The sequence below is a fragment of the Cavia porcellus genome, unplaced genomic scaffold (assembly GCF_034190915.1).
Source record: "Cavia porcellus strain 051 isolate PalLab524CR breed Dunkin Hartley unplaced genomic scaffold, mCavPor4.1 scaffold_19, whole genome shotgun sequence".
NCBI lineage: Eukaryota > Metazoa > Chordata > Mammalia > Rodentia > Caviidae > Cavia > Cavia porcellus.
Genome location: NW_026947502.1, coordinates 22,828,460 through 22,855,415, shown reverse-complemented (window position 1 = coordinate 22,855,415; position 26,956 = coordinate 22,828,460). Strand labels below are relative to the sequence as shown.

The following is a 26,956-nucleotide window of genomic DNA, read 5'->3' as shown; positions in this document are numbered from 1 at the left end:
AAAACCTGGGCTCTGCAAGGGTGGTTTTCCACCTCCCGCCCCATCTTCAGTGTGCACTGAGGTCAACGGTCTTACAGTCCGTGGTTCACGAAGCTGCTCCAATTACAGGAAGCACTTCACGAACAGTGCTTGGTGAGGTGCTTTGGACAAGGTAAACATGCAATAAGCGTGAGCGCCGTCGTGGTCATTATCATCTTCATCCCAGCCCCAACATTCAGACGATCTCTGTTAAGCCAGAGGACTCCTTCGTGAATGACTTCAACTCACAAATGGACTCAGTAGGCAGGAAACCTGAAGTTAGCGCTTTCCACGAGAGGACGCACAGCCTTTCCGGCCTCAAGCCTACGACTTGCAGGACAGCCATGACAGACCCCGCAGAGTTCCCTTCCCCTTCTCTTTCAGCCGCGGCGGGTGAGGAGGCCAGAGCCCGGGACTTCCCGGCCCACCCACCTCCGCCGCCATTGGCGGCCTCCTCGCTGGCGTGACTAAGGCCCTGCCCTCTTCTCGCTGGGACCACTCTGAGGAGATCTCCAGTAGCGGCGGGGGCCTCGGAGGCGAAGCCGCGGTGCATCCTGGGCTTTGTAGTCCGTCTGTAAAGCCGCAGCCGGAGAGCGGGCCTTGCGAGCGCAGGGAACTACAAGTTCCAGCAGCCGCGCGGGGAGCGGGGCACGCGGGAGGGGGGTTCTTATCACGTGGGCACTCGGCCTGGGCGGGCTATTTCTCAGTGCGGCGGCGGCGGCGGCTCGCGGGAGCGGTACCTTTTGTTTGGAGCGGCTGCGGGGGGGCCCCGGAACGGCGAGGCCGGCGGCCTTCCCCAGCTTGCTGGGTCCCGGCCGCCCCTCGTGGGGGTGGGGGGCCGCTCCCTGGGCCGGGCGTCTCCCTAGGCGCCGCCGCCCCGCCCTAAACCCGCCCTGCCCGGCCCGAGGGGAGGAACCGGCCGGGCCTCCTAGTGCGGCCCAGCCACCCCCGGAGTCGCTGCTTTCTTCCCCACGCTCCAGACCCGAGGCTGTCCCTGGCTCCTCAGGCCGACGCCATGAAGATCAAGGATGCCAAGAAGCCCTGTAAGTAGGGGGCTGGGCCGCCGGGAGGGCACCCCGGCCCGGGTCTGGAACCTCCGGCGTAGCGGCCTCGGTCTCCCCCGGCTCGCTTGGCGCGCGCGCCCTGCGCGGGCGGGAAGGGAAAGGACTTAGCCGCTGGTTCCAGGCAGCCGAGTTCCCCATCCCCCTGTGCATGCTTGGTGAGCGCCTGCCGCCCCCTAGCCCTGTCCTCCCACTTCCTCTTCGTGAGCCGGGAGGTTGCTAGAGGGAATTTTTGATTTGAGTTTTGCACAACGACAATAGAGCTAATACTCCCCTCTCGCGGCTTGAAGTCAAGTTGAAAAGAGATGGTCGCGCCTGTCAGCGAAGGGCAGTTAACACCCTTCTTCAGTAATTTCTGGGCTTCCTGCTTGTGTACTTGAAATGCGATGGTTTCCTGAGAGTTGTCACTGTTCTTGGCAGTTAGAGCTTTTAAACACATGTGCATGTAACTTGGCGGTGGGTAAATTGTCTCAACCGATTTTTGAGTAGAATCTTAATTAGTTCGTGTTTGTCTTCAAGCATACAGAAATGAAAAGATTAAAAACACCCGTATTCCCGCTACCCGGAGTGAAACACTTAATATTATGGGGAATACCTGTAGAGATTTTTCTATGATTGTATACGCGAGTAATTTTAAAAAATCTCACCAAGCTGTAAGAAAACAAACTCATTTGCTTCTTTTTTGTAGCTCTTTCAAAGCCTTTCATTCCTGTAATTGGCTTATTTCATTGCTCACTCGTTGTGATTGTCATACTTAAATTCCTCTGGACAACTAGGAATGTAGAGATCCAGTCCCAAAACTTTTTGCTGTTTTGCTGTTTTTTGCAGTGTTTCATGGGGATCCTCCCGAATACTCTTAAGAAATTTGTATTTTTAAAGGACGCTAACACCTTTCCCTGCCTTTTTGCCCACCAGGGATTTTGTAAACCTCGTTGGAGAAGCAGCCTGCCTAAGAACTCCGAAAACTAATTGGTTTTTTTGTTTATGAGACAAAATCTTGCTATGTGGATTAATCTGGCTTGAACTCTCAGCGGTCCTCCTGTCTCAGCGTCTTGAATGCCGGGCTGAAAACGAATTGTTATTTAAATGTGTGATACTTTAGTCTTTACAAAGGAGGACTTGGAATTTACTGAGCTCTGAATAACTTTTTACAAGGTCTCTTCTAACAACTGTTGTGTTGTTGAAGTTTAGAATCCAGTGTCATCTACACCTGAGGGACATAGTTTAATACTTGAGAAATACAAACTGTGATTATCTGGTTATCTGGCTAATAAAATTTTTTTCATGGCGATTTCTTTTTTATAGCTGCAGAATTCTTTTGATACTTCAGTCTATAAAACAGCGACGGCAGTAGTTTAACTATGTAAAAAAAGTACTTCTAACTTACATTTGCAGAGTTAAACTACTACAACTTGAATTGATGCAGTAATGCAGACTACTCACACATTGCCCCTAGGACACATATTTTCTGTTTTCTTAGTATTTCCACTTGTGAAGAGTGTATCGTTTTATTTTTATTTATTTATTTATTTATTTTTTGAAGCAAAGTCTCACAATGTAGTTCAAGATGGGCTTGAATTCACTGTGTAGCCCAGCCTGGCCTCAAGCTCAAGACCCTTCCTGCCTTAGTTTCCTGAGTGCTGGGATTACAAATGTATGCCACCATATCAGTCTTTAAAATAATACCTTTTTAAAAAAAATAAGTGTATTACTGTGTTGCAGTGTATTGTGAAACCATTAATCCTACTTTAACCCTAAAAAGAGTCATGCTGAAAAACTGGCTAGGCAATTTGATTTAGAACTGTAAAATAAGATTCACAGCTTTTTCTGGGTAAAAAGTACCTCCTAAAATCTTTATAGTAAAATAAAGAACATTTTGTTTCTCTATTTGTGGGAAAGATATTTTTGATAGGTTTATAGCAAATTGTAATTTCTTTAGAAACAGGAATTTTTTTGTGCGTGTGGTACTGGGGATTGAACTCAGGGCCTTATGCATGCTAGGCAAGCACTCCACCACTGAGGTACATCCCCAGGAATTTTATTTCTATTTTTAAATACATACTTTAATGGGTTGTACGTTTTTATAATTGCTGTATTTATTGACTTAGGCTCTATTTTGTATGCATTGTCATTTAATTGCAGCAATGCTAAAGGAAGCTATGTATCATATTGTCTAATGATTTGGCTTCAGCCAAGTATGGTGGGGCACACCTATAATCCCAGCCCTCAGAGGCTGAGGCAGGAAGATCTCAAAAGCTCAAGGCCAGCCTGAACTACATAGTGACACCTTGTCTCAAGAAATGGAGAAAAAAATGCGATTGGCTTTATACATTTTCTTACATTAAGCTTCTAAGTGTTAGAAAACATTACTTTTAGGTACATCACCAATGTATCATGAGGCTCTAAGCAAAATGGTTTAATTAACTTAAATATTTTACAAGGAATTCATTTTGCCATGTAGATTGTATAACTAGAAAATTAGCATTTGAAATTATGTTAATTTAATCCCAGGCAAAGGTTCTCCTTTCTAAAGGTTCTATTATCTAATAGATCAGTAATATTCCTATGTACTCTAGCAGACATGATAAAGTGTAAATTTTTCAGCTTGTGTTTTGTTTACCTGTTTGTCATATAATTGAATCAACAAGGTTATAGTAAAAGATGACAAGCGTATCTAAATGTGTAATGTAGATTTTTGAGGCAATGCTTTGCTAGCCCAAGTAGTAAGGTCTTGGAAATGTTTGTTAGGCATAGACAGTTGTATAACCTAATGTGTATAATCTTACTTCTCCATAATTTGGCCTGTTGGTAAGTTTAGTTTAGAATTATTAGCGCTTCCAATAAATAATAAGGTACATTTGAAGAAAATAGTTTCTAATATACTTCTCCTTAGAAGTATTTAAAAAAAAAAAAGTACTTTGTTACAGAAAATCAAATTTACCCAAATCTGTCCTAAGGAATTTTTTTTTTTTTTTTTTTGTACGGGGGAATTGAACTCACAACCTTGTGCTTGCCAAGCAGGCACTTCTGCTGCTGAGCTAAATCCCTGGCTGTCCTAAGGAATTTTAATACTGAAGGTGTAAAGATGTATGTTCTCTCTTTTTTTTTTTTTTTTTCTTTGAGACAGAGTCTTACTGTGCAGTTCAGGTTGGCCTGATTTACCTGATAAAGAAGATAGTAATTCTTAGTAGCACTCTGTCCATGAGGTAGTTGGGGATATATGAGACAAATGATGACTCTTGTAAGATCAGTTGAGGCAGAGAATAAAGGTATTACTTTTTTGAAGGCCAAATAAACATCATTTGAGATTCTAGGGAATACAGTCTAGAGAAGATATTGTATACTTGCCATCACCACTGTGCTGATTTATATTTATAAAATGTTTTGCCTTATAAAAGTATTTTGCCTCACACCCACATACACACAAAGTATATTATTCCAAAAGAAGGAAGAAATGTTTAGGTTACATGCAGTACATAAGCTATTTATGTACTGGTTTTTATCCGTTATGTACTTTAGCCAGAAGCTGTAGGTACAGCTCTTTGATTTCTTAGGAAACTGATGTTTTTCTTAGTTCATGGAATTCTCTTAGGTGTATCTATGGTTGTATTTAATTATTGTTTTATTGCAAAGAAGTAACCTTTGGGCTTCATTTCCTTCTCTTGTTTTTGAGACATCAAGCATTAAATATTTTTTAATACACTAGAAAATATAAAACAATAAGTAAACCACCTGGTAAATGATAGGAGTAGATCATAATTGAGAATTTGGGTCTTTGTTAGTGCCAGCCTCAAGCTTTTAATAGTGATTATTTCTCGGACAAAAGAATATGAACTTTAGAACTCAAAAGAGCTCTATAAAAGGAGGCTTTTTCTAAGTTGGAGCTTTTGGTAGGGCTCAGGTCTCTTTTTCAGGTTCCTTTATTCCTGAATTTAAGAAGAATCAAACATGTGAGAGGTTTAGTGTACCATAATAATATGTAGCTTTGTTTAGGAATGTTCTTTTTATTTTTTTCTGTAAAGTTTCTTTTGAATTAGGACTGGTTTGGTGACTTCATACAAATAGCATGCCTAAGAAGCTTTTTTTTTTTGAGCAGGATCTGACCTTATGGTTGAGTCTGACCTTGAACTCGCAGTGTTGTAGCCTAAGGTGGTCTGGAACTTATGGGGTGATCTCCTGCCTCAACCTCCTGAGTGGTAGGTTTATAGGCCTGTATCACCATGCCCAGCTCTGAAAAGCCATTTAAAGAAACAGGAGTAGTTTATTTGCAGTGTTGGGGATGGAACCCAGGGATAGGAAAGTTTGATACAGGAGCTACCAACTGAGCCTCATCCACAGCACAGTGCATTTTAATTTGTTCTTATTTTAATGACAGCTATACCTAAACAGTCATTTTCTTTATTTGTGAAGGAGTCAGAAAACATTAACACTTTCACATACTTCTCAGTTGAGGGAGGATAGGGAAGAACCAACCATGTACAAATAACCCTTTCTGCCTCGTGTGGTAGTATCTGGCTGTAAGCTCATCACTTAGGGGGCTCAGGTGCGGGGCCAACCTGAACTACAAAACAAGGTTGCGTTTTTGCAAGAAACATTAAAAAGGAGCCTTTCTGGGGGAGAGAGAATGCAGAATCACTTTAAGAGTTAAAGTTCTTCGTTTAAGTATTAATTTAAGTACTTAAATCTTCATTTAAGTATTAATGTAGAGAGATCTTTTAAGAATGGTTGTATAGCATAAACATTGGAGCAAAGGCTTCTGGCTGAAGATGAGGCATAAACTTTGAACTGGTAGTGCTTCACAATTTGTACCTTCAGTAACATTTTCATTTGAGTACATGTATGTTCTGACACCTAGATGTCAAGGGAGGCACAAAAATAAAATGTGCAGATGCTAACTATAATGATTTGGTGGGGGGGGGGGTCCTTTGAAAGGGTTTCACTATGCAGTTCAAGCTGGCCCCAAAATCACTATGTAGCTCAGACTAGCTTTAAACTCACAGTGAACTTTCTGCCTCAGCCTTCTAAGTACTGGGAGTGCTGGAATTACAGACATGCACCATCATGCCTGGCTTGTATTTTTTTTTTTTCCAAATCCATTTTATTTCAAGGAGAAAAAAAACTAAAAATGTCAAAACATGTCAGTAGAGGGGGTGTGCATTGTCATCCCCAAATCTTTCACCCAGAGCGTAAGACATCTACATTCAATTGTCCAAACAATACCAGCACAAATCTTTCTCTTAAGCAAACTCAGAGAAATCAGTAGTATCTTATAATAACTATCTTAACTATTTTTAGTATACCCATATATGTACATGTTATTTCAGCCTCTCACACTAGTGAAAGAATATAATGTTTACCCATGTGTGTCTGATATATTTCACTTACGAGTATGGTCTCAAATTGATGAGTATGGTCTCATTTACCTGTAAAAGTCCAGTTTATCCTTTATGGCTGAGTGATACTGCACTATGTTAGCCATTTCTCAGTCGATGGGCATTTAGGTTGTTTCCAACATCTAGCTACTACAAACTGTACTGCTATAAACATGGGTGCACATACATTGCTATGGTATATATTTTTGTTTTGTTTTTGTTTTTGTCTTTTTGAGACAGGGTCTCTATGCAGATCAGGCTGGCCTTGAGCTCACTTTATAGCTGAGGCTGGTCTCATAAGGATCCTCCTGCGTGCTAGGATTACAGATGTGAGCCACCAATGCCCACTTAATGTTTTTTAATTCTTCTGAGAAGATACTTAAGGAGAATAGCTGGGTCAAATGGGATCTCCAGTCCTAGTTTTTTGAAGAATCTTCACACTGATTTCAACACTCTAGCCTCCCACCAACGGGGGGGGGGGGGGAGTAGATAGTTTCTTTTTCCCCACCAGCATTTGTTACTGATTGACTTCTTGACAGTAGCCTTGCTTTCCGGATGAGGTGACATCTCAGTGTTGTTTTTAATTTGCATCGCGAATGGCCAGTAATGTTCAACATTTTTTATATATTTGCTGTTTGTATTTCTTCATCTGAGATGTATTCATCTCAGATACCCATTTTGGGGTTGGGTCTTTAAATCTGAGAGGATTGATTTTTTTTTTTTTTTTTTAAGTTCTTTATATGTTCTTGATAGTAATCCTTTGTCTGAGGTACAGCTAACCGACATTTTCTCCCACATTGTAGGTTGTGTCTATACCATTGGTGGTTTCTCTTGCTATTCAAAAGCTTTTCAATAGGGTGAGGTCCCAGTTGTTGATTCTTTGTGATAGTTCCTGTGTGATGGGGATTTTGTTCATAAAGTCTTTTCCTACACCAGTGTCTTCAAGATTTTACCTGCTGTCTTTCAGCAGATTTAATGTTTCTGTGTAACAGTTTTGGAAGTATGGCCAAATGGCCATATAGAGTGTCCTTTTTTTTTTGAGACTGGGTCTCACTACAGTTCCAGCTGACCTTGAATTCTTGATGGTCCTTCTTGGTCAGCTTCCCCTCCTGAGTGCTGGAACTGTAGTGTTTATGTGTAAATTTAATATGTTCCAGGTCTCTTAACTATCATTGCCCTATGCCTGCAGAAATCCGTATTTTTAAATTAATACCTAGGTAATTTTGATCTAGATTGAGGATACTTTATCCTTATTCAGTAGGCACATTTTCAACCCTTGTGTATCCTGCACCATGCCACTAAATGTTTTAATTGCAAGCAGACTGTGTAGCTTTTCTATAAATAGTAGTACCCCAAACTGTCTACAAATTGAAGTCTAAGCTTCTTTGCCTAGTATAAAGGACTCTTTATGATTGATTCCTGTTTTCTCAGCCTCAGTCTTTTTCCTGATTCTCTATTTTTATTGATTTATGCATGTCTGCATATAGGTTTTACAATTTTTAATATTCCCCACATTTAAACAGGCATAGAATTTAGCATTCCTTTTATTGGTCAGTGCTGCACATACAGTTTTATTTTACCTGTTGCATTCCTATGTGATTATATTTGTATTCCCTGCTAGCTTGACCTGTCCTTGAGGGCTGGAATTTTATTTTACATTTCTGACTTACTGAAAGGAAGTGAGGAAAGTAGTATACTGAGAAATCAATGGCTTTTCCTATTGCCTAGTTAGTAAGAGAATCCCTGGTCCCAATCCTGAATGATATTGCAGCCTAAATGTACTTACTTCAGAGTATGATTTAACTTCAACAGTATGAACCAGATGTACCAAAGGAACTAACTTTGCTTAATGAGCAGTAAGTAAGTAGAAAATAAATTTCCTTTTAAGGAGCTACTTTTCCCATGGGTGATTATAGAACAATGATACTGTATTAAAACATTTATGGAGGCAGAAAGATACTCAAGCTGTAGGTAATGACCATATTTATTGAAATGAAATTGTTTTGTTTAAGTTCTTCTATTTCCTGTGGCATGAAGGTAACTATTCAATAAAGAAAACGAATAATTGTTAGGTCAGAAATTAAAAGGCTGTGGCCCATCTCTGAGTATCTTACCAGTTTTTAGAAAATATAAAATTGAAAGAGAAAGGTGAGTTACACGTAGAAGATATATCTTACCCAATTATTGACTAAATGCATAATTTAGGTTAAACGAGTTTGTGGAAAATTAACTGCTTGTCTTCAGTTTGCATTTCTAAAATCATATATATATATATATATATATATATATACACACACCCGTGTGTGTGTGTGTATGTGTATTTTAAATGTTTAAATTTTTTAAAATTAAATTTTTTTAATTTACAGCTTTCCCTTGGTTTGGCATGGACATTGGAGGAACTCTAGTAAAGCTGTCATACTTTGAACCTATTGATATCACAGCAGAGGAAGAACAAGAGGAAGTTGAGAGCTTAAAAAGTATTCGGAAATACTTGACTTCTAATGTGGCATATGGATCCACTGGCATTCGGGATGTACACCTTGAACTGAAGGATTTAACACTTTTTGGCCGAAGAGGAAACTTGCACTTTATCAGATTTCCAACCCAGGACTTGCCTACTTTTATCCAAATGGGAAGAGATAAAAACTTCTCAACATTACACACGGTGCTATGTGCTACAGGAGGTGGTGCTTACAAGTTTGAAAAAGATTTTCGTACAGTAGGTATTTGTTATTTGAGCCAAAATTTTATATTGCTTGTATTCGGTTTTAAATGTAAGGCTGGATTTCCATTTAGAATATCCTTAGGTTAATTCCCCTGAAGAGGTGGAAGAAGCATGTATTTATGACTAGTTTTTCATTTGGGACATTTTAAACACTGTTATGGGATGATGAACATATTCAGATGGGACCATAATTCCTTTATCTCAGTGCCTGGCGGCTTGAACCACCAGTATAGTACGTGTAAGACCGTTCTGTGCATGGCTTCGTCATTGGTGATCAAACTGGCAGAAGCATGTTGAATTGCCTAGCTTTAGGCGTGTTGTTGCACATAATAATAGTTGGTAAAAACCTGCTAATTTAGGGCTGTGCTGCAGGGGGAATTTAAAGCCCACTGTGGTAGCACAGTGACTTGGAAGGCTTAGGTTAGAGATGTGCAAGGAAAACTTCAATGAATTTGACAGCGTACTAACTCCGATATAAACAAGGTTTTAAAAATTCTTTTTTTTTTTTTTTGAGACAGGATCTCGCTATGCAGTTCAGGCTGGCCTTGAGCTCACTTTGTAGCCCAGGCTAGTCTTGAACTTGCAGCGATCCTCCTGCCTCAGCCTCCCAAGTGCTGAGATTATAGACGTGAGCCACCACACCCAGCTGAATTCTGTCATTATTAATGCCCTGCGTATGTGTGGTTTTTTGAGTAGTTTCTGTAGTCATTTCTCCCAGGCCCATTTCTGTCTAAGCCCTTGGTTGCTTAGTAGATACCTGAATAAGAAATGTAACCCTTTTTTCTTGGTTTTGTACCATCAAACTTACTGTGTTCCTTTCTTGGAGTCATTTGAATATGACTGGGGATTATTGAGTGCAGTAGGTCCCTAGCTTTTGAATCAGTTACGTTCTGGGAGAACATTGGTAAGTCAAATTCGATTGTAAATCTGAGTCATACACCTTCGGTGCAAATACACAACTTATATTGCTGTGGGCTTCGTACAAGTTTCCTCCCCATCACAACTGCTTTTCAAGGTGAAGTCCCTTCATATCTGTGAAAGTTTGTAAGTCAAGGACTTCACTATTGATTTTTTAGTTATATGCTATTGGGACTTTGCAAAGCTGATACTGGGTTTGTTTGTTTGTTTTTGAGATGGGGTCTCACTATGTAGCCGAGGCTGGCCTTGAACTCAGGGTGATCCTCCTGCCTCAGCTTCCCAAGTACTGGAATTACAAGCATGCACTACCATACCTGACCTCAAAGCTATTATAATGGGGATGCTGAAATGGGTTTTCTTTAAACACATAGATGTGTGGATTATGTAATTTTTCATTATCATCAAAAATTCCATTAATAGAGTATTTACTTCTAGTAATTCATATAAATATAAGCCCCTTACAATTATAGGTAGTTTGATCTAAAGTTTTATTTTTCTTTTTTGGTGGGGGTACTGGGAATCAAACTTAGGACGTCATGCTTGCCAGGCAGGTGCTGTGCCACAGCTAAACCTTGGCCTTATATTTTCTGGACAAATTTGAAAAGTATTTAGTGAGTAATTCTGAAAGTAAATTTCATGTATTTGTGGCCAGTTAGTATGAAGATGGCAGAATTTATTGTTTCCCAGTATTCTTACTAAAAGCAACGTCCTTGCTGCCAGCTTTCACCTGACAGTTGAAATACTGATATCTAGACATGGAGGGTTTGACTGTTAGCTTATGTTTGTTTTGGTATCAGGATTCAAACTCAAGACCTTGCACTTGTCAGGCAGGCACTGTGCTGCCAAGCTATATCCCTGGCACTTGTCTGCATTTGTTTTTGTTGTGATGTGTTAGTGGGGATTAACCCCACGCTTCACAGATCTACCTCCCCAGTTCTTTGTTTTGGGAAAAAGTTCCCCTGGGCTGTATTCTAATTTGTGATCTTCCTGCCTCAGCCTTCCTGAGTGCCAGAATAATAGAGTCTCCTTCTACTGATGTCCTAATTTTTAAAAATACATATTTAAATGCTGTTCTATAAATTTGTTAATATTGTTATTTATTGGGCATTTAGTGTATCAGGTATTGTAATCAATATTGGAAGATTGCAACTAAAAATAAGACAGATATAGTCCTCAAAGAGTATGCTTATTCTTGCTGGGCATGGTGGTGCACACCTGTAATCCTAGCACTTGGGAAACTGAGGCTGGAAGATCACTGAGTTTGAGGCCAGCTCGTGGCCAGCCTGTACTACACAAGACTGTCTCAAAAAGACAGGGAAAAAAAGTGATTCTCCTAGACCACATAGGTGTGTGAATTTTAAGTAAAGGCACAGTATATCACAGTATACTCTCATGCAACGAGTTGAATTTAATATAATAATGTCAAGCAGGTTCTAAGACTGCAATAAAAGCAAATTATGGTCTTTATATAACTGTTAGCTGGTATGATCATACCAGAGGACGTGATGAAGTCATTTAATATTTGCACCCACATAAAGATTCATGACTACAAAAGCTACAAATGGCAGATGAAAACAGTATATATTTTATTAGAGAATCAGAATCCATAAGCTGTGATACTGTGGCTGACATTGCCCAAGATGCTGATCAAGGCTTAGGAAAACTAAACAGTAAAAGGACAATATTCCTATGTTTACATGGTGTTGAGTTCCTAGCAAATTCAGTATGTTAGAACCACGTGAAGATATGTTTATACACGTAGATAAAATACTTTATACTTACGTAGGCTTAAATCATCACAAACAAGTATATAAAAATTATACTGTAAAGTTGAATCCAGTATTTTGCATGCTGCCTTTGACTTAAATTTACATTTTCTGTTTTTTTAGATTGGAAACCTCCACTTGCACAAACTGGATGAACTGGACTGCCTTGTAAAGGGCTTGCTGTATATAGATTCTGTCAGTTTCAATGGACAAGCAGAGTGCTATTATTTTGCTAATGCCTCAGAACCTGAGCGATGTCAAAAGATGCCTTTTAACTTAGATGATCCCTATCCACTGCTGGTAGTGAACATTGGCTCAGGCGTTAGTATTTTAGCAGTCCATTCCAAAGACAACTATAAGCGAGTGACTGGGACAAGGTAGTAACTTTTTCTTTTTTGGAATGATTTCACAATGTTTTATTCAAAGAAGTTGAGAAATGCATACATTAAATGATTGGGGGGAGTACTGGGAATCAAATCCAGGGGCCTTAAGCATGCTAGGCAAGTCTTCTACCACTCTGCAACAGCCCCAGCCTTGAAATCAATATATTGGTAGCTTTACCTGAAAAATGGTGTGTATTTGCACAAGATGAAGAAGTTGAATGTTGCACGTAATCTTTTTTGTTAGATGCATATGTAAAGATTCAGAATTAAGATCCTTTAGTGTTTATCAGTTGGCATCCCAGTTTTCATAGTAATGAATTTCTGTCTAGAATGATTCTGTTTTTTTTCAGAATTTGATAAAAGAGCACTTACTAGAAGTGAAAATGTTTTATTGATTTCAAAAGCACAGTATTTATATTTTATTCTGTTTCTTTTTTTTTTTTTTTTTTTTGATACTGAGGATTGAACTCATGACCTAGTATTTGCCAGACCCACGCTTACAACACTGATATAAACCCCTGGTTTTTCCTCTATTTCCAAAGCATTTTTCTTCTTACCCTGTTAACATTTTAGGGAAAACTTACCATGTGTTAAACATTTGCATTTAAACCATGGTATTGGGTACCATTGTAATGCTTATACAGAGATTAATGTGATCCCTATGTGGTAAAATATGTGCTGTGTGAATATGAAAAGAAATTTTAAGTTTTTCATTATCTTATGTATTCTATCAACTTTTAGGAGAGGCAGAGACTTTTTCAGTTGAAAAATTTTCATATACTTCAAGTGAGATTGATTTTAGGAAAATTCACTTCATTTTTAAAGTAGTATTTCTGTCTCTGATACCTAAATGTAATTAGCACTTCATTGTTTAAAAAATTGACCTCTAGTTAAACACAATGCCAAAGAATGATGCACAAATATTTCCTATGTTTGGTTCACTCTAGAAGACAAAATTTGGGGCTGGAAATTTAGCTCAGTGGCATAAGGACCTACCTGGCAAGTAAAAGATTAACTTTTTCTTTTTTTTGAGACAAGATCTCATTATGTAGTTCAGGTTGGCCTTAACCTTCCTTTGTAACCAATTGTGGCCTCAAACCCGCAGCAATTTTCTGCCTCGCCTCTTGAGTGCTGGGATTACAAGTGTTGGATAATCATGCAACTGTTCTAATTTTCTTTTAGAGACAGGGTCTTGCTATGTAGTTCAAGCTGGCCTGCGTAGCCCAGGCTTGCCTCGAACTTGTGGCGGTCCTCCTGCCTCTGCCTTCCAAGTCCTGGGATTACAGGTGTGCATCACCACATCCTGCTAATTTGAACATTCCTTTTTAATGCACACACAAAAGTATATTTTTAGCAGCTACAAAGTGTAAAATATGGCTAATCCCCTGCTTCATCTGATTGTATAGATTTCTTTTTACTAAACAGTTTTTTTTTGTTTTGTTTTGTTTTGTTTTTTATCCGTACCGGGGATTGAACTCACGACTGCCCACTTACAAGGCTGGCGCTTACACCGCTGAGCTAAATCCCCAGCCCTTACTGAACAGTTTTTATTGCCTTCTTTCTGTAGGACTTAGTAATGTGTTCTGTGTGTGTGCTCAATAAATGAATGGCTTGGGCCAGGGATTTAGCTCAGCAGCGCAGCATGTGCCTTAACAAGTGCGAGGCCATTAGTTTGATTCCCAGTACCAAATAAATAAACACTGTACCTTTTCACTAGAGAAAGAATATAGTGTATGAATGCAATTTTTAAAATTTTCTTCATTTCCTTTAGTCTTGGAGGGGGTACCTTTCTGGGCTTATGCAGTTTATTGACTGGCTGTGAAAGTTTTGAAGAAGCTCTTGAAATGGCATCCAAAGGTGACAGCACCCAAGCTGACAAGCTGGTCCGAGATATTTATGGAGGAGACTATGAAAGATTTGGTCTGCCAGGTTGGGCTGTAGCATCTAGGTAAGTTCCACATTTGTGTTATTCAGGTTGTTTATTAAATTTTTGGAAAGCAGTCTATTAGGGAGATACAAGACTGCTTTCTCTTATCCTTTTTAGGTTTCAAGTTTTTGAACATTGATATGGTTGAAAAGTTAAAGAGGTTTACCCTGTAAGAAACAACTTACAGGGGCTGGGGATTTAGCTCAGTGGCATAAGCGCCTGCCTTGCAAGCAGGCAGTCGTGAGTTCAATCCCCGGTACCAATAAAAAGGAAAAAGACAAAAAAAAAAGAAACAGCTTACAGAAATGCTGGCAGGCTGGCACACACACGTAATCCCAGCACTTTATTTTCTTATACAAAAGTTGTATAAGAACTTTATGGCATACTTTTATATTTTATAACATATGGCACACTATATATGCTCTAAAGTAGCCATATGTGCTTCAAATCTTTCCATGTTGTAGTCAAATCCTTATTGTGTGTTTGTGTAGGTTTATCTGTAGGATAAATTCCCAGGGTTATGAATGCTTAAGTGTGCTCTCCTAAGAAGTGGTCCGGTTTTCACCTCCCAAACAGCAGTGGGTGGAAATGCCTATTTCCTAAAAGTCTCGCTAAACTGATGGAGAAGTGGCATCCTTGTGTAATTTTAATTTGCATTTCTCTCCTTACATTTACATTGTTTTCTGTGATTGTTCATGTTGTTTTTTTCTGTTGCATTGTTACCCAGTTGAATTTATCAGTGTTTTCTTTTATGGCTTCTGGATATCGATTCATACTAAGTAAGTCTTCCACATCCCAAATACATAAAGGAACGAAACTTTATTTTTCTGTTACTTTAGTGGCATTATTTTTATATTTGATTTAATACAAATTTTGTTTTATAATTTAACTTGGAATTTTGTATGAGGTATAGATCCAGTTTTAGTTTTTCATTTTTCTTTTCAAAGGTCCTAATGCTGTATTTAAGTCATTTGCATATTTAATGATCTGATCATACACTGGGTTTTTATTGTTCTGTTGGTATTCAACACTACTGTTAGATTTGTAGAAAAATATAGGTATGCTTTAATATCTAGAAAGGCTGCCCCCCCATTGCTTATGTGATTTCCCATATGAAAACAGAAATCATTTTCTGTAATACAAACAAAATTTGTTAAGCTTGTGAATTTTCTTAAGGAAGAATGACATTTTTGTGACGAGTCTTGCCATTTTTACCTTGGCTGTTTGCTGAAAGCTACTTTGTCTTTCAGGCATTTTAGAGAACTTCATATATATTTGTCCATCACTTTTTAAAATTTTTCCTAAACTTTTAAAATTCTTTTTGGTTATTCTCATTTCCCATTATACTTTCTAACTGGTTGGTGCTTATACACCCCCATGTTCTTTGTCAAGACATCTAGTGCCTTACAGTAGTGATCTTGGCCTAACATATCACATCTCTTATTTCCTGCTTACATGGGCCCTGCATTTTTACCATTAAAATCACTTTTTATTTTAGAGATGTTTTCAGTTCTCATTTCATTGTGCCTTTAACCTTTACTTGCTTCTCCCTAAGATTTTCCTTTTTTTTCTTTTCTTTTTTTTCTGGTTAATGGTTTGTTTTACTTTTACTCTGAAAAACCTTTCTTCATACCTTTTCAGCTTTTTCCTTTTACCATGGTGATGCAGGATCTTTTTTCCTGCTTCCAAGGTAGTCTGGTTTGGTTTGTATTTTCCCATTATACTTAGTGCTTCTACTGCTCTTCCTCCTCCTCCATCTAGGCCTGCACTCTCCATGCAGTACCCTTGAGCCACATGTGTACAATAAGCATTTCAAAGCTATGAGTGCTTAGCACATGGTAAAACGACTGTATTTGGATATATTGGTGTAAGTAAATTACACAGCTAAAACTAATTTCACCTGTTGATTTTACCCTTTTAAGTATAGCTAATATAAACCATTAAATTGCTGTGGCTCATATTTTATTTCTATTGGACAGTGCTGCACTAGACCTGAACTGCTGAGGGACTTTGTGTACCTAATATAATACTTGCTACCTCATAAGTGTTCATTATAATTAAAAGGAAAGGAATTTTATATTAAACTAAGATACCTTTAAAAACATTTTGACTTTTTAAAAAAGTCAAAATATAACTATATTTTCTTGGCTTCCTAAAATCATAGCCATTTAATTCCATCATTTTGTATCAATTTTTGAAATGTAAATATCTTAATGATCTTTGTTTCCTGGGAACAGCTGTGTGCTTCCCTTTGAGACTTAATTTTGGCCTTAATTTATTACAAGGCACTATTTTAACCTTGAGTAGATTTTTGTTCATTTGTTTTGCTCTTATCCCTGTTTTTTTACTCTTGGTCCTAACTTTGTAAAGATAATGCAGTGTAAATATGTATGCTAATGTATGAAAATGCTGCTCATTATCAAATTATTTGACTTTTGTCTTTCATTTCTCTCCAGTTTTGGGAATATGATTTATAAAGAGAAGCGAGAATCTGTTAGTAAAGAAGATCTGGCAAGAGCTACTTTAGTTACTATCACCAACAACATTGGTTCTGTGGCACGAATGTGTGCTGTAAATGAGGTAAAAAAATGAAAGCTTACATGAAGAAGTTTTTGTGCTTCTAACAGGACTTGTTTTCCTTAAAGAGGCTCCTAAGATTGACATCTATTTCATTAAAGTCCAAAACTCAAACATTTTGCATACCAGTTGCTTTACTAATTTCAAGGAAGCAGCGGATAATTCAGATTTAAATAGGACAAATAATAAAATTCCCCAGAAAGCTTTTGAAAATATAAATCTTTCAGTATGAAAAAATTCTAAGCATAACACATTTTGAGCTGAGTAATTTTTGAAAGCTTTTTTTGTTTTGGGGCAGGGTCTTACTATGTTGTTCAGGTTGGCCCTGAACCCAGTTCAGCCTCCTGAGTGCTGGAACGACAGGTGGTGCCACCATGCCCCTGATGAAAGGGTACTTTTCTGTTAGTTGTATTTGACTAGTAAAATGCTCGGGAGTTTTCTTACTGCCCTCGGCTTCTTTACAGTGCTGCCTTGTTGCATATGGATCAAGCAGCATTGTACAGGGCTATGAAGGCATTGAGACTTATCTTCACGTTTTTGAATAGTACTTACTGCTTTTTTAAAAAAAAAAAAAAACTTTATTTTTTTTTTGGAGGGGAATAAAACAATAAAATGGGACAAAAAACAGAACAATATTGAATTTCAAAAACAAGACAGATGAAAATCCCTCATAGTTGCTATATTGCATATTGTTATCCTCTGAAGAGATGCTCAGGCTACTGGCACTGGGCCTGCAGAGTCAGTTGATCAATACAAGCATTGAGTTGTTTTTGTACCTGAGTTGCTGTCATCCCAGTCTGTGTTCCTTCAATTCAGGCAGTTGTCTGTGTGTGTGTGGGGGGGGGGGGTTGTCTCCCAGCCCATACCCTGCCTCACAGGAAAGGGAGGGAGGCTGACCTCTTTGGTTATTTCTCATTCCGTGGTGGCCCTAACTGCTTACTCTTTAGAACAGCTTAAAAAGCAGCATGCACTGTTGTTTGACTCGATAGCTTGGGAAAGAATATATATAATTCATCTACACATAGAGCCCATTTAATTTTTATAAATATTAAATGCTTCAGATAGATTGGGAGCTGTTCTTGAAGGAACCATTCATTCGTTCGTTCACTCATATATCATTGGGTAAATATTTGTAGGGCACTGTGTACTTGGGAGTAGTTCGAGGCCCTAGAGATATGGTATATTAGTGAAGAAAACAAAAGATTCCTAACCTTAATTTACATTGTTCTGCCGATATATTTAGTATGTATTTAGGTAGTAAATGTAACCCTTCAAAAAAGAAAAATAAGATAAAGAGAACTCGGAATAAGGCAGAAACAAATCACAAGTGATAGAGTAGTTTAAAGGAGAGTTTATTGAAAATATGGCACCTCTTTATAAAAAATCCTCTTTTGCAAGAATTACGTAGTAAATATGATGGAGCACACTGTCAATAACTGGGCCTTAAATGACTCATAAGAATCTTCTGGATAAAGTTTTAAAATGGAAAAGTGGGAGGGAGGAAATAAAGATAAGTATGCCATGACTCTTCAGCAAGGATTTGAGAGGAACTATGCATGCAGCTGTTTGGGAGAAAAGCTCAAGCACAGAGAACCACTATGCAAAGGTGCTGAATGATTCTGTTGAACTCCACAATATTTTTAAATTTCTTAATGACTGGTGGTAAGTTGATAATGAGATTTGGAAAATAATCCACTTTAGAGACAAGACAGTAACTGGGAATTTGGTTATTAGCTCTGTAGGTCTAAAAGTCCACTGACTAGTTGAATTATCAACTCATGTACAAAGATACATATGGACATCTACATATTACTGTGGAGGCAGAGGCAGGAGGATTGCTTTGAGTTCAAGGTCAGCCTGAACTGCAAAGCAAGACACTGAAAAAAAAAAAAAAAGCCCAAACATAAAAAAGTCAGTGTATTGCAGGAGTAGGAATAGACACAATTTTCTGATTGGGTCCCTCATCTAAGATTTCCTAATTATAGGGACACCTGAGAATCCAAATTAGTGTCCATGGAATCTTAGCAGAACAAGAATGGCTTGACAGTCATGCTATGGAAAGATAGGGTGGATACATATGCAGTGCCCTGGTTATTGTTGCTCTCCAACTGTATGCAGTCCATGTCACATGTCATAGTTAGGCATGTTTTGCAACATACTGGGCAGGCTTACATAGTTGGTCTTAAATGTATTTTAAACTGTTTGGGGCTGGAGATACTGATCATTGTAGCACCTGTACTTAACGTGTATGAGGCTCTGGATTCATTCCCTAGCATCAGGAAAAATTCACTTTTTTCCCCATTTAATTCCTTTGAGGTATATCCATATTTAACTTTGATGGATTATTCTCCATTTGCAAAAACAGGTCTCACCTGTAATCATTTCTCTGGGGTCTTAACCGAACTTAAAGTAGACTTATTTCTTAGAAAGGTTTTTAAAAACTTATTCCATAGTAAAACCAAGTGGAAACTAAAGTTCCTGGGTGTACCCGCCTTCCACATACAAACAGCCTTGCCTAATAGTCCCCCCAAGAGTGGTATAGTGCCTCAGATTCTATGCACCTGTGTTGTCATAGCATCACTAAAGTCCATACACAGAGCAGTAGTTTACATTAGGGTTCACTCTTGGTACTGTACATACTAGGGGTTTAGGTAAGTGTATTTAGAACTGTCCAATGCTGGTTTCTTTTTATTTTTTGTGGTGGTGGTAGTGGGAATTGAACGTAGAGCCTTACACATTGCTAGGCAATTGACTGTCACTGAGTTTACTATCTAGCACTACATTTTTAGGTATTTTTAAAATGCTTTATAAAATTGATTTAATAATTCTTTTACAAGCCATTGTCTTGGTTCTTTTCTTTCAGAAAATAAACAGAGTTGTCTTCGTTGGGAACTTTCTACGTGTCAATACTCTCTCAATGAAACTTTTGGCATATGCACTGGATTATTGGTCAAAAGGTCAGCTGAAAGCATTGTTTCTAGAACATGAGGTATGACAAACGTTTTATGAATTAATAGCATGCTTTCAGATGCAAGTTTTGTATGTTGTTTCCAACCTTAGAAATGTAAAACTACAAATTGTTTATATAAGTAGAATATTGTTCCTTCACTTCAGTTTCAGTTGGGGAAAGACGGATACTATAACTTGTTAGGAACCCCAGTAAGAGAATTTTTACCGTTCTTCTGATGAAGAGAGCAGTGTGAGGTCTCCAAGCTTTTCAGATACCTGGGACTGCTTATAGACTTCATATAGAATTGTGTCTTTAGGGGGCTGCTCAGCGGCATAAGCGCCTGCCTTGCAAGCAGGCAGTCCTGAGTTCTATCCCTGGTACCGATAAAAAGGAAAAAGACCAAAAAAAAAAAAAAGAATTGTGTCTTTGCCCTCTACAAATGCTAAATAATGGACAATACAAAAAGACATAATTTTACCAAAATTCATCATCTCCCCACAGCTGTATCCCTAGCATTTGGGAAACGTAAGTAAATTTTTACCTTGAGTTATTTTTTATTGAGTAAAGGTGAGAAAGTGTAGTTGCTACAATAGTCTTGTTTCAAGGTGCGGATGTTCAGTATGTACATTGAGAGTGCAGTGTAAGAAAAATGTTAACAATACTAACACTACAGAGATAGACTATCCCAATAAATGTTACTAAACAATTACAGATACATTCTTAATAATTAGTTAACATCAAATGCCTACTTAAAAGCTACACTGTACTAATAATGTTTTAAAACTCACAGGGATACTTTGGAGCAGTTGGTGCTCTTCTTGGGCTGCCGAATTTCAGCTAAAGCATCAGATTTCTCTGCCAATAAATGTCAAAAGGAGCTGAAACTGGAGACATTTATCACTGCGTTGTCGGTCACTGGGAACCAAAGGATAAAAGAGTAGCATTTTCTTGTTTTCAAATGTCAGGATGGTAAGCTCATGAGTATTGCAATATTAAAAGTGAGAGCTGTCTAACATGTCAAGTATTTCTCATTGAAATGCTTTTTCTTTTGTATACAGCCAGTGTTCAGGCTTTAAGTGTAGGCTAGCATCAAATTATGTAGCTTCCACTCAAAAAGATTTTGTTTATTTTATGTAGCCAACATTGCAGTACTGTATGCTAAATCAAATCGTAAAAGTACAAAAAATGTTTTACTTATGACAAATAATTCATTCTGAGTATTTGTTACAAGTTTGTTTGTTTGTAATGTTTTGGCTACTTGTGAATAGACAAGAATATACTCTTATCAAAATTTATTGTAATGGCAATCAAAGATGATTGTTTATGTGATTTTTGGAAACCTTATGGCATTATTGTAGTCTTTCTAATGTACCCCCTCAGAAAAGCATGTTTATATGATCTTTTTCCAGAAGTATAACTTTTCCTCAAATGTTATAGTTTAGTTGAATATAATGATTTAACTGAAATACTGTCAGTGAATGTTAGCCTGAATTTTAAAATGGCTGGAAAACGCACATATTTCTTAACACTACACTTTCTGTATTTTATGAATTGATCAACACATGTTAAAAGAGCTAATATTTTTAAATTGCAGGTTTAATTATTTTGGGGTTTATATAACGAGGTTCTTGCACTATCCAAATGGAATATGGTTTGTGTGAATTGACATTTATGTTAGGTCTAAATTTATACATTTCTTCTTGTTAATCAGATGTGCACCATGAAAGCTATGTTGCAAAAATTTTCAGAGTTTTACATTGACAGTAACATTTTGGAGGTCCAGTATAATTAATAAACTTGTTTTAAGTCTGTTGCTAACACTATAGGAAATAGAAAGTCTTGGGAAGAAATTCACCTCTGTAAATTACCAGTAAATCTGTGTGTACTTTGAAGAGCTTAAAAATTGTTTACATTTCAGGAAAGTATTAATCACATGTTTTCACAGACCCCAGTGTTGCTCAATAGAGAGCATTTTCAGTAGACTATCAAGAAGTAAAGACATTTCTCTGTATATCTTTGTATTTTTGTAACCAAGTGTTTCAAATTCAATTTTCTTTACATAAAGACATGAACATATAATAATAGGACTGAGTACTTAAGGGGAAAATCATGTAATGGTAATGTTTTATACTTTAGACAACTTGGAACTTTGAATTCAAGTCACCCAGTAGCTATTTTATAAGCCTACAGTGACTTCACATCACATATCCTGCTTTAAGATTTATGTAGCTGTGACTGGCTATTGTAGCTGCAATACCATTGGTTCATTTCATTATAAGTGTTTCTGGTTTGGGTAGTTACACAGATAATACATTGAATGGTAGTAACTAGAAGTTTTACACCTGCGTCCAATGTTACGCACGTGCAACAGGTTTACAACAGTCTTTAAGAAAAAAAAATAGAACAAAGTATGTAAGTTTGATCACTGTATTTTGGTTAATATGAATCTGTGATTCATGTTTTAGCCTTTGAAACTGAAATTACTTGCTGAAATGCATGTAAAAGTGAACAACCATCTCACCACTATTGCTCTTAGCTTTTTCTTTATATAATATAGAATTACTGTATTAATAAGAGGATGTAGAATTGTGAAGAAAAGACCAGGTGTGGTGGCTCACACCTGTAATCACAGTACTCAGAGGCTAAGGCAGGAGGATCACTTTGAGTTCAAGGGCAGCCTGAACTGCACAGTGAAAACCTGTCACAAAAAGACCAAAATGAAAAAAAAAGGCTTTTGAAGAAGGCTGCCAAGATTCCTTTTTTTGTTTGTTTGGTACTAGGGAGAACTCATGACCTTGTACTTGCCAGGCAGGCACTTATGCCACTGAGCTAAATCTCCAGCCTCTAAGATTCCTTTTTTAAATTTTGATCTCAAGAAATTCCCTGAAAAATGCTGTAATAAATAGGTTCGGTTCTAAAGTCATAATGTCTCAAAGGTGTGTATCAGTAGTGGCGAACTGTGTGGCATGGGTACCGCAGCACTGCAGCCTCTGGAAGACTCATCACCACTGATCTTTATTCTTGAACAGTGCCATCTTAACAGAAATGAGATGCAAACTTCACACTTAGTTACACATCTTTACATTTACTAGTAAATGTACAAAACAAGTAACAGCAGGGGAAGATCATTTTAATTATATCTTAACCCAATATATGCAGGATGTTATTGACACTTGCCCTCAACACAAAAAAATTATTTGGAGAGATTTTATCTTTGCTTTTAAACCTTAGTCTTCAGAATTAGTTTATCCTTTACACTTGACACTGTATCTCAGTTCGAACTGGTTGCGTCTCAATGCTCAGCAGCCACATGAGAGTAATGGCTGCTGTCCTGGGCAGTGCATTTCTAGAACTACCTCTTAAAAGGGAAGGCTGTTCTGTGCTCATAAAGATGTTCTGAACATGGACTGCTTTTTAAAAAAGGAGACCCATATTTTTTACATAGGGAATAAGTTATTTGGGCTTATTTTATATAAACAAGGTACTTCTGATCATTCCCAAAATGTCTTGATATTGGCACTCTATCATTTCGTTGTCGCATATGTATTTCTTTTAGTGACACTGATAAAGTTGCCTGAGATACATGCTGACAGTTTCTGACAATCTCCAAATTATATTCCTTCACTAGCAAAGTAGACAATTCCAATGACCTCTTAAAGTTCTAGGTAAACTTCAGCCAATTTTTAAAGGATTAAAAAAGAAAACCATATTGACCTCTAATGGATACTGAGTTCTAGAACCACTGCTATGACATCCCTCCAGAGATTGCCTTTTCGCTGTAGTAAAGTTCTTCTACACCCAGTTAATAGCCAAACGTGAAATAATAGTAAGATAACATGGTAGTTCCTTGCTCACCTACTCTAAAATATGGAGGAAAGTAGATGAACTCTTAATTTGGATAAAGTCTTGCTGTTGCTAGTAATCTTTGGTAATGGAAAGCCCATCAGGAAGTTTCAATATTTGCCAAATACTAGACTCTTAAAAGTTTCTGAGCTATTTTTACTTTTGAGTGTGTTTTACATACCAATTGATAAAAGACCAGTCCTACAAGCAGATTGATGAAACTCAGTGAAGAAGTTTACCTTTTTCCAGTAGTATTCTTGCCTTCAAAGAGTAGTGGAGTACTTTGCCTTGATTTCTAAGGTTGCATTCTTGGGTGGAAAACTTAGCCCATCTATAGTTCTAAGTATCTTTTATAAGCAATTTTTTAAATATTTGGGCTAGTTGTGTCTCTTTTCTGTTAAGCACTTTATGCTTTTTAGTATATTGCATTTAAGAATGTAATTTAGAAATCCTTCTAAGCCATGTAAAAGCTGATAAAGAATAATGAAAATGAGTGTATATTATTTTGCATTTAACTTAACGTTTTGTGGTGTGTGTAAACAAAATAGAAATATATTGCCTTTTTATAATAATACTGTTTGACCTTAAGGTGATTGCCAAGAAATCTCAATGTCTTAATTTCTAACCTACATTCATACTTATTCTAATGTATTTTATTTTAACACTGAAGAAATTCAGCCTACTTGTTTTTATCATCAGATAATCTTAGAAACTAATATACTTTATGTAACAGCTTTTCAGTATTTAAGAGTCTTAAATTTTCTGCTGATCCTACTAATGAATTAAGACCCAAAGGGTGTGTATTTTTGCAAATATTTTAGTAGCCCATTCAGAGTAATGGTGAGGTAAAAAGTAAATCCTCCTGCCTTTTGACACATCTTTTAAATGACAGCTTTCAAATGATTTCTGTTTCCAAAAATTCAAATGTTTGCTCAAAGTAGCCCCTGTTGCATGCTTTATATTACTATTTATTTGATGGATGTGAGCTTATAATTCGGTATTGTTTTATAACACTTGGTTTTGTGGTACATGGGGGTTGAACTCTGGGCCTTGTGCATGCTAGGTAAGCACCCTACCACTGAGCTACATCTCCAGCCCTGACACTGATCTAGAAGTAGTGCTGATCACTGATCTAGTTTCATTTATAAAATGAGAGAATTGGATCATAATAATTGGAAGTCACGCTCCTGAGAGAGACAGTTGCTTAATTCTTGGCAATCTTTGGAATGACTAAAACAATATTTTCTAATATTTAGTCTGTTTCAGTTAATTTTTAGTACTTATAATATTTTTGTAATTGTACATGCTTTTATTAATATGTTAATGGATACTAGAATTTGGATTCTCACCAAACCAGTAGAATGGTATTCATTATTCTCATGTTACTGCCTCTGTAGTAGTTAAGTGGGTACATCTTATTTGAAGGATTTAAATATATATAAACGTGAGTGTACATTTGGAATTTTTACTGTTAACTTTGAAATTACATGGGCATTACTATAGCTTTGTTTTTGTCCTAGAAAGCGAACTCAAGACCTCATGCTTCCCAGGCAGGCAGGCACTGTGCCACTGCTATATCCCTGGCCCAAACTTTTTCATTGTATGAAAATAAGACATACCATTAAATTCATGATGCTGGAATAGCAGGTATTTTAGCATTTTTTTGGTAGTCACTTTCACCTGTTTTTTTTTTTTTTTAACTTGTAATCATTTGGAGTAGGAACAGATGTAGAATCATTTATTTCTTTGTCCAATACATAATTGACGGCAAAACTTACTTTTAAAAAGTTCAACGACATATAAATAAGTTGAAATCGATTACTTATGACATCAAACATTTTTAAAGCTAAAGTACTTTTTCCTTAGGATTATCTAAGAGTAATCAGATACTTGTCTGACGTTGCTACTTTTCTGCATATTTAAAATACAGTGATAACTGATACTGGAATTTCAGGTACTGGTTTTGAATGCTTGAAGGGAACTTGGTTTTAGGAAAATCTAGAAGCGTATTTTTGCTCCTTTCATAGTCAGAAAATTATTTTTCCTTTTGATTTTTTTTTTTTTTTGTCTTGCTGCAACTGCCGTGAATTTTATGTTTAAAAGAACTAGTAAGAAATGTATTTTTTCAGTCACGAATGAAGATGAAAATCAAAGATTTTGAATTGTGTGAATATGCAACTAATTCAATTTTAGAATATTCTTGTGCTTTTTTTGTTTGCTATTTTGTTTTTACACATTTGTGTATACTTACAAATAGTAACACGTACATAAATGTAGTTTGTGATTATTTTAACTTTATATCATATCTGAATTTCATACCAATTTAGTCACTTCCCACAATACTAAGCAATTTTGAAATTTGACTATTTTTTCCTTAAGTGGTCCCTTTTTAGTTTTCAGCAGTTAGAAAGAAAAGATAACTGTTCAAACCTAATACCGTTCCGGGTATATAATTAATGGTGTTAAGATATGAATAACGTTAAGCTGTCTTACTAGTTTCGTACATTGTGTGTATTTACTTTTTATTTGAACTACAGTGAAACACATTTTGACTGAAGTTGAATGCATTCTGCCCAGGTACTGACCAACCGTGTCTAAAAGATGTTTCTGTCCCAGTGTAGGCAGTCTTTTTTTAAATTGGGAGTTAATTTTACATATGCTGTTTGCATTTGTTTCTTTACTGTATTGAGTTCTTGTCACATCTATGCTTTGTCATGTCTGTATTTTTCTAACAATAAATCTGTGTTGTACAAAATGTATGATGTGCTACAAATTTTATGCATAGTAAACTAAGTTATAGCCTATGTAACCTGTAAACATTTCTTGTAAATTACCTAATTTATTTTTCCATTTCTGTACAGTTTCTTATGTAAATTTTTAATATATTAGTTGTGGCCCATTCTGTAAACATTCCCATACTATTTTCTTTAATGCTTACTTGCATGACGGAAACTTTGGTTTTGTTCATTTGTATTATATAGCAATTAAGCCAGTTTTAATACCTGCCTTTTCTGTAGTTTTAACTTTTTCTAATTTTGTTAATATTTTAAATACATGTTAGAATCGTGCTTTTTATTTCCTACTTTCCAAATAAATTCTAATTGTTTACTAATTTATTTCATTATTTCTTTATTCCACAGAATTGTACTCCCACATTTGTGCTCTGATTAAATGTTAAGGTTGTAACAGATGACAGAGTGTAAACTCCATGAGAACAAGGACTTTGTAAAGACTTGTCCACCTCTGTATCTCCATAACCTGGTGCAGAGGAGGCACTCAATAAATAAATACTTGTTGAATGAGTTAACTTTAGTGTCCTTATCTAATCTGGCTATATAGGTAAAAGTAATAGTTTTTCCCACCTTTTCAAACACCAGAAAGCACAGGTGTTAGTCCCTTGGAGATTTATACTTGCA

At 37.0% G+C, this 26,956-nt stretch overlaps 1 protein-coding gene across 1 annotated transcript; it reads left to right on the top strand.

Moving 5' to 3' along the window:
• The first annotated feature begins 711 nt into the window (after positions 1-711).
• Positions 712-26,847, top strand: Pank3 (pantothenate kinase 3). The gene is made up of 7 exons (XM_003473188.4): positions 712-1,061; positions 8,818-9,170; positions 11,984-12,237; positions 14,015-14,191; positions 16,627-16,750; positions 19,611-19,736; positions 20,488-26,847. Exons 1-7 carry the CDS (start codon positions 1,034-1,036, stop codon positions 20,536-20,538), a joined length of 1,113 nt encoding a protein of 370 aa, XP_003473236.2. The 5' UTR covers positions 712-1,033; the 3' UTR covers positions 20,539-26,847.
• The last annotated feature ends 109 nt before the right edge of the window (positions 26,848-26,956 follow it).

Coding starts and splice junctions, on each gene's coding strand:
- Pank3 (XM_003473188.4), top strand. CDS start 1,034: ATGAAGATCAAGGATGCCAAGAAGCCCT. Junction 1,062..8,817: donor CAAGGATGCCAAGAAGCCCT/GTAAGTAGGGGG, acceptor TTTAATTTACAG/CTTTCCCTTGGTTTGGCATG. Junction 16,751..19,610: donor GAATGTGTGCTGTAAATGAG/GTAAAAAAATGA, acceptor CTTTTCTTTCAG/AAAATAAACAGAGTTGTCTT.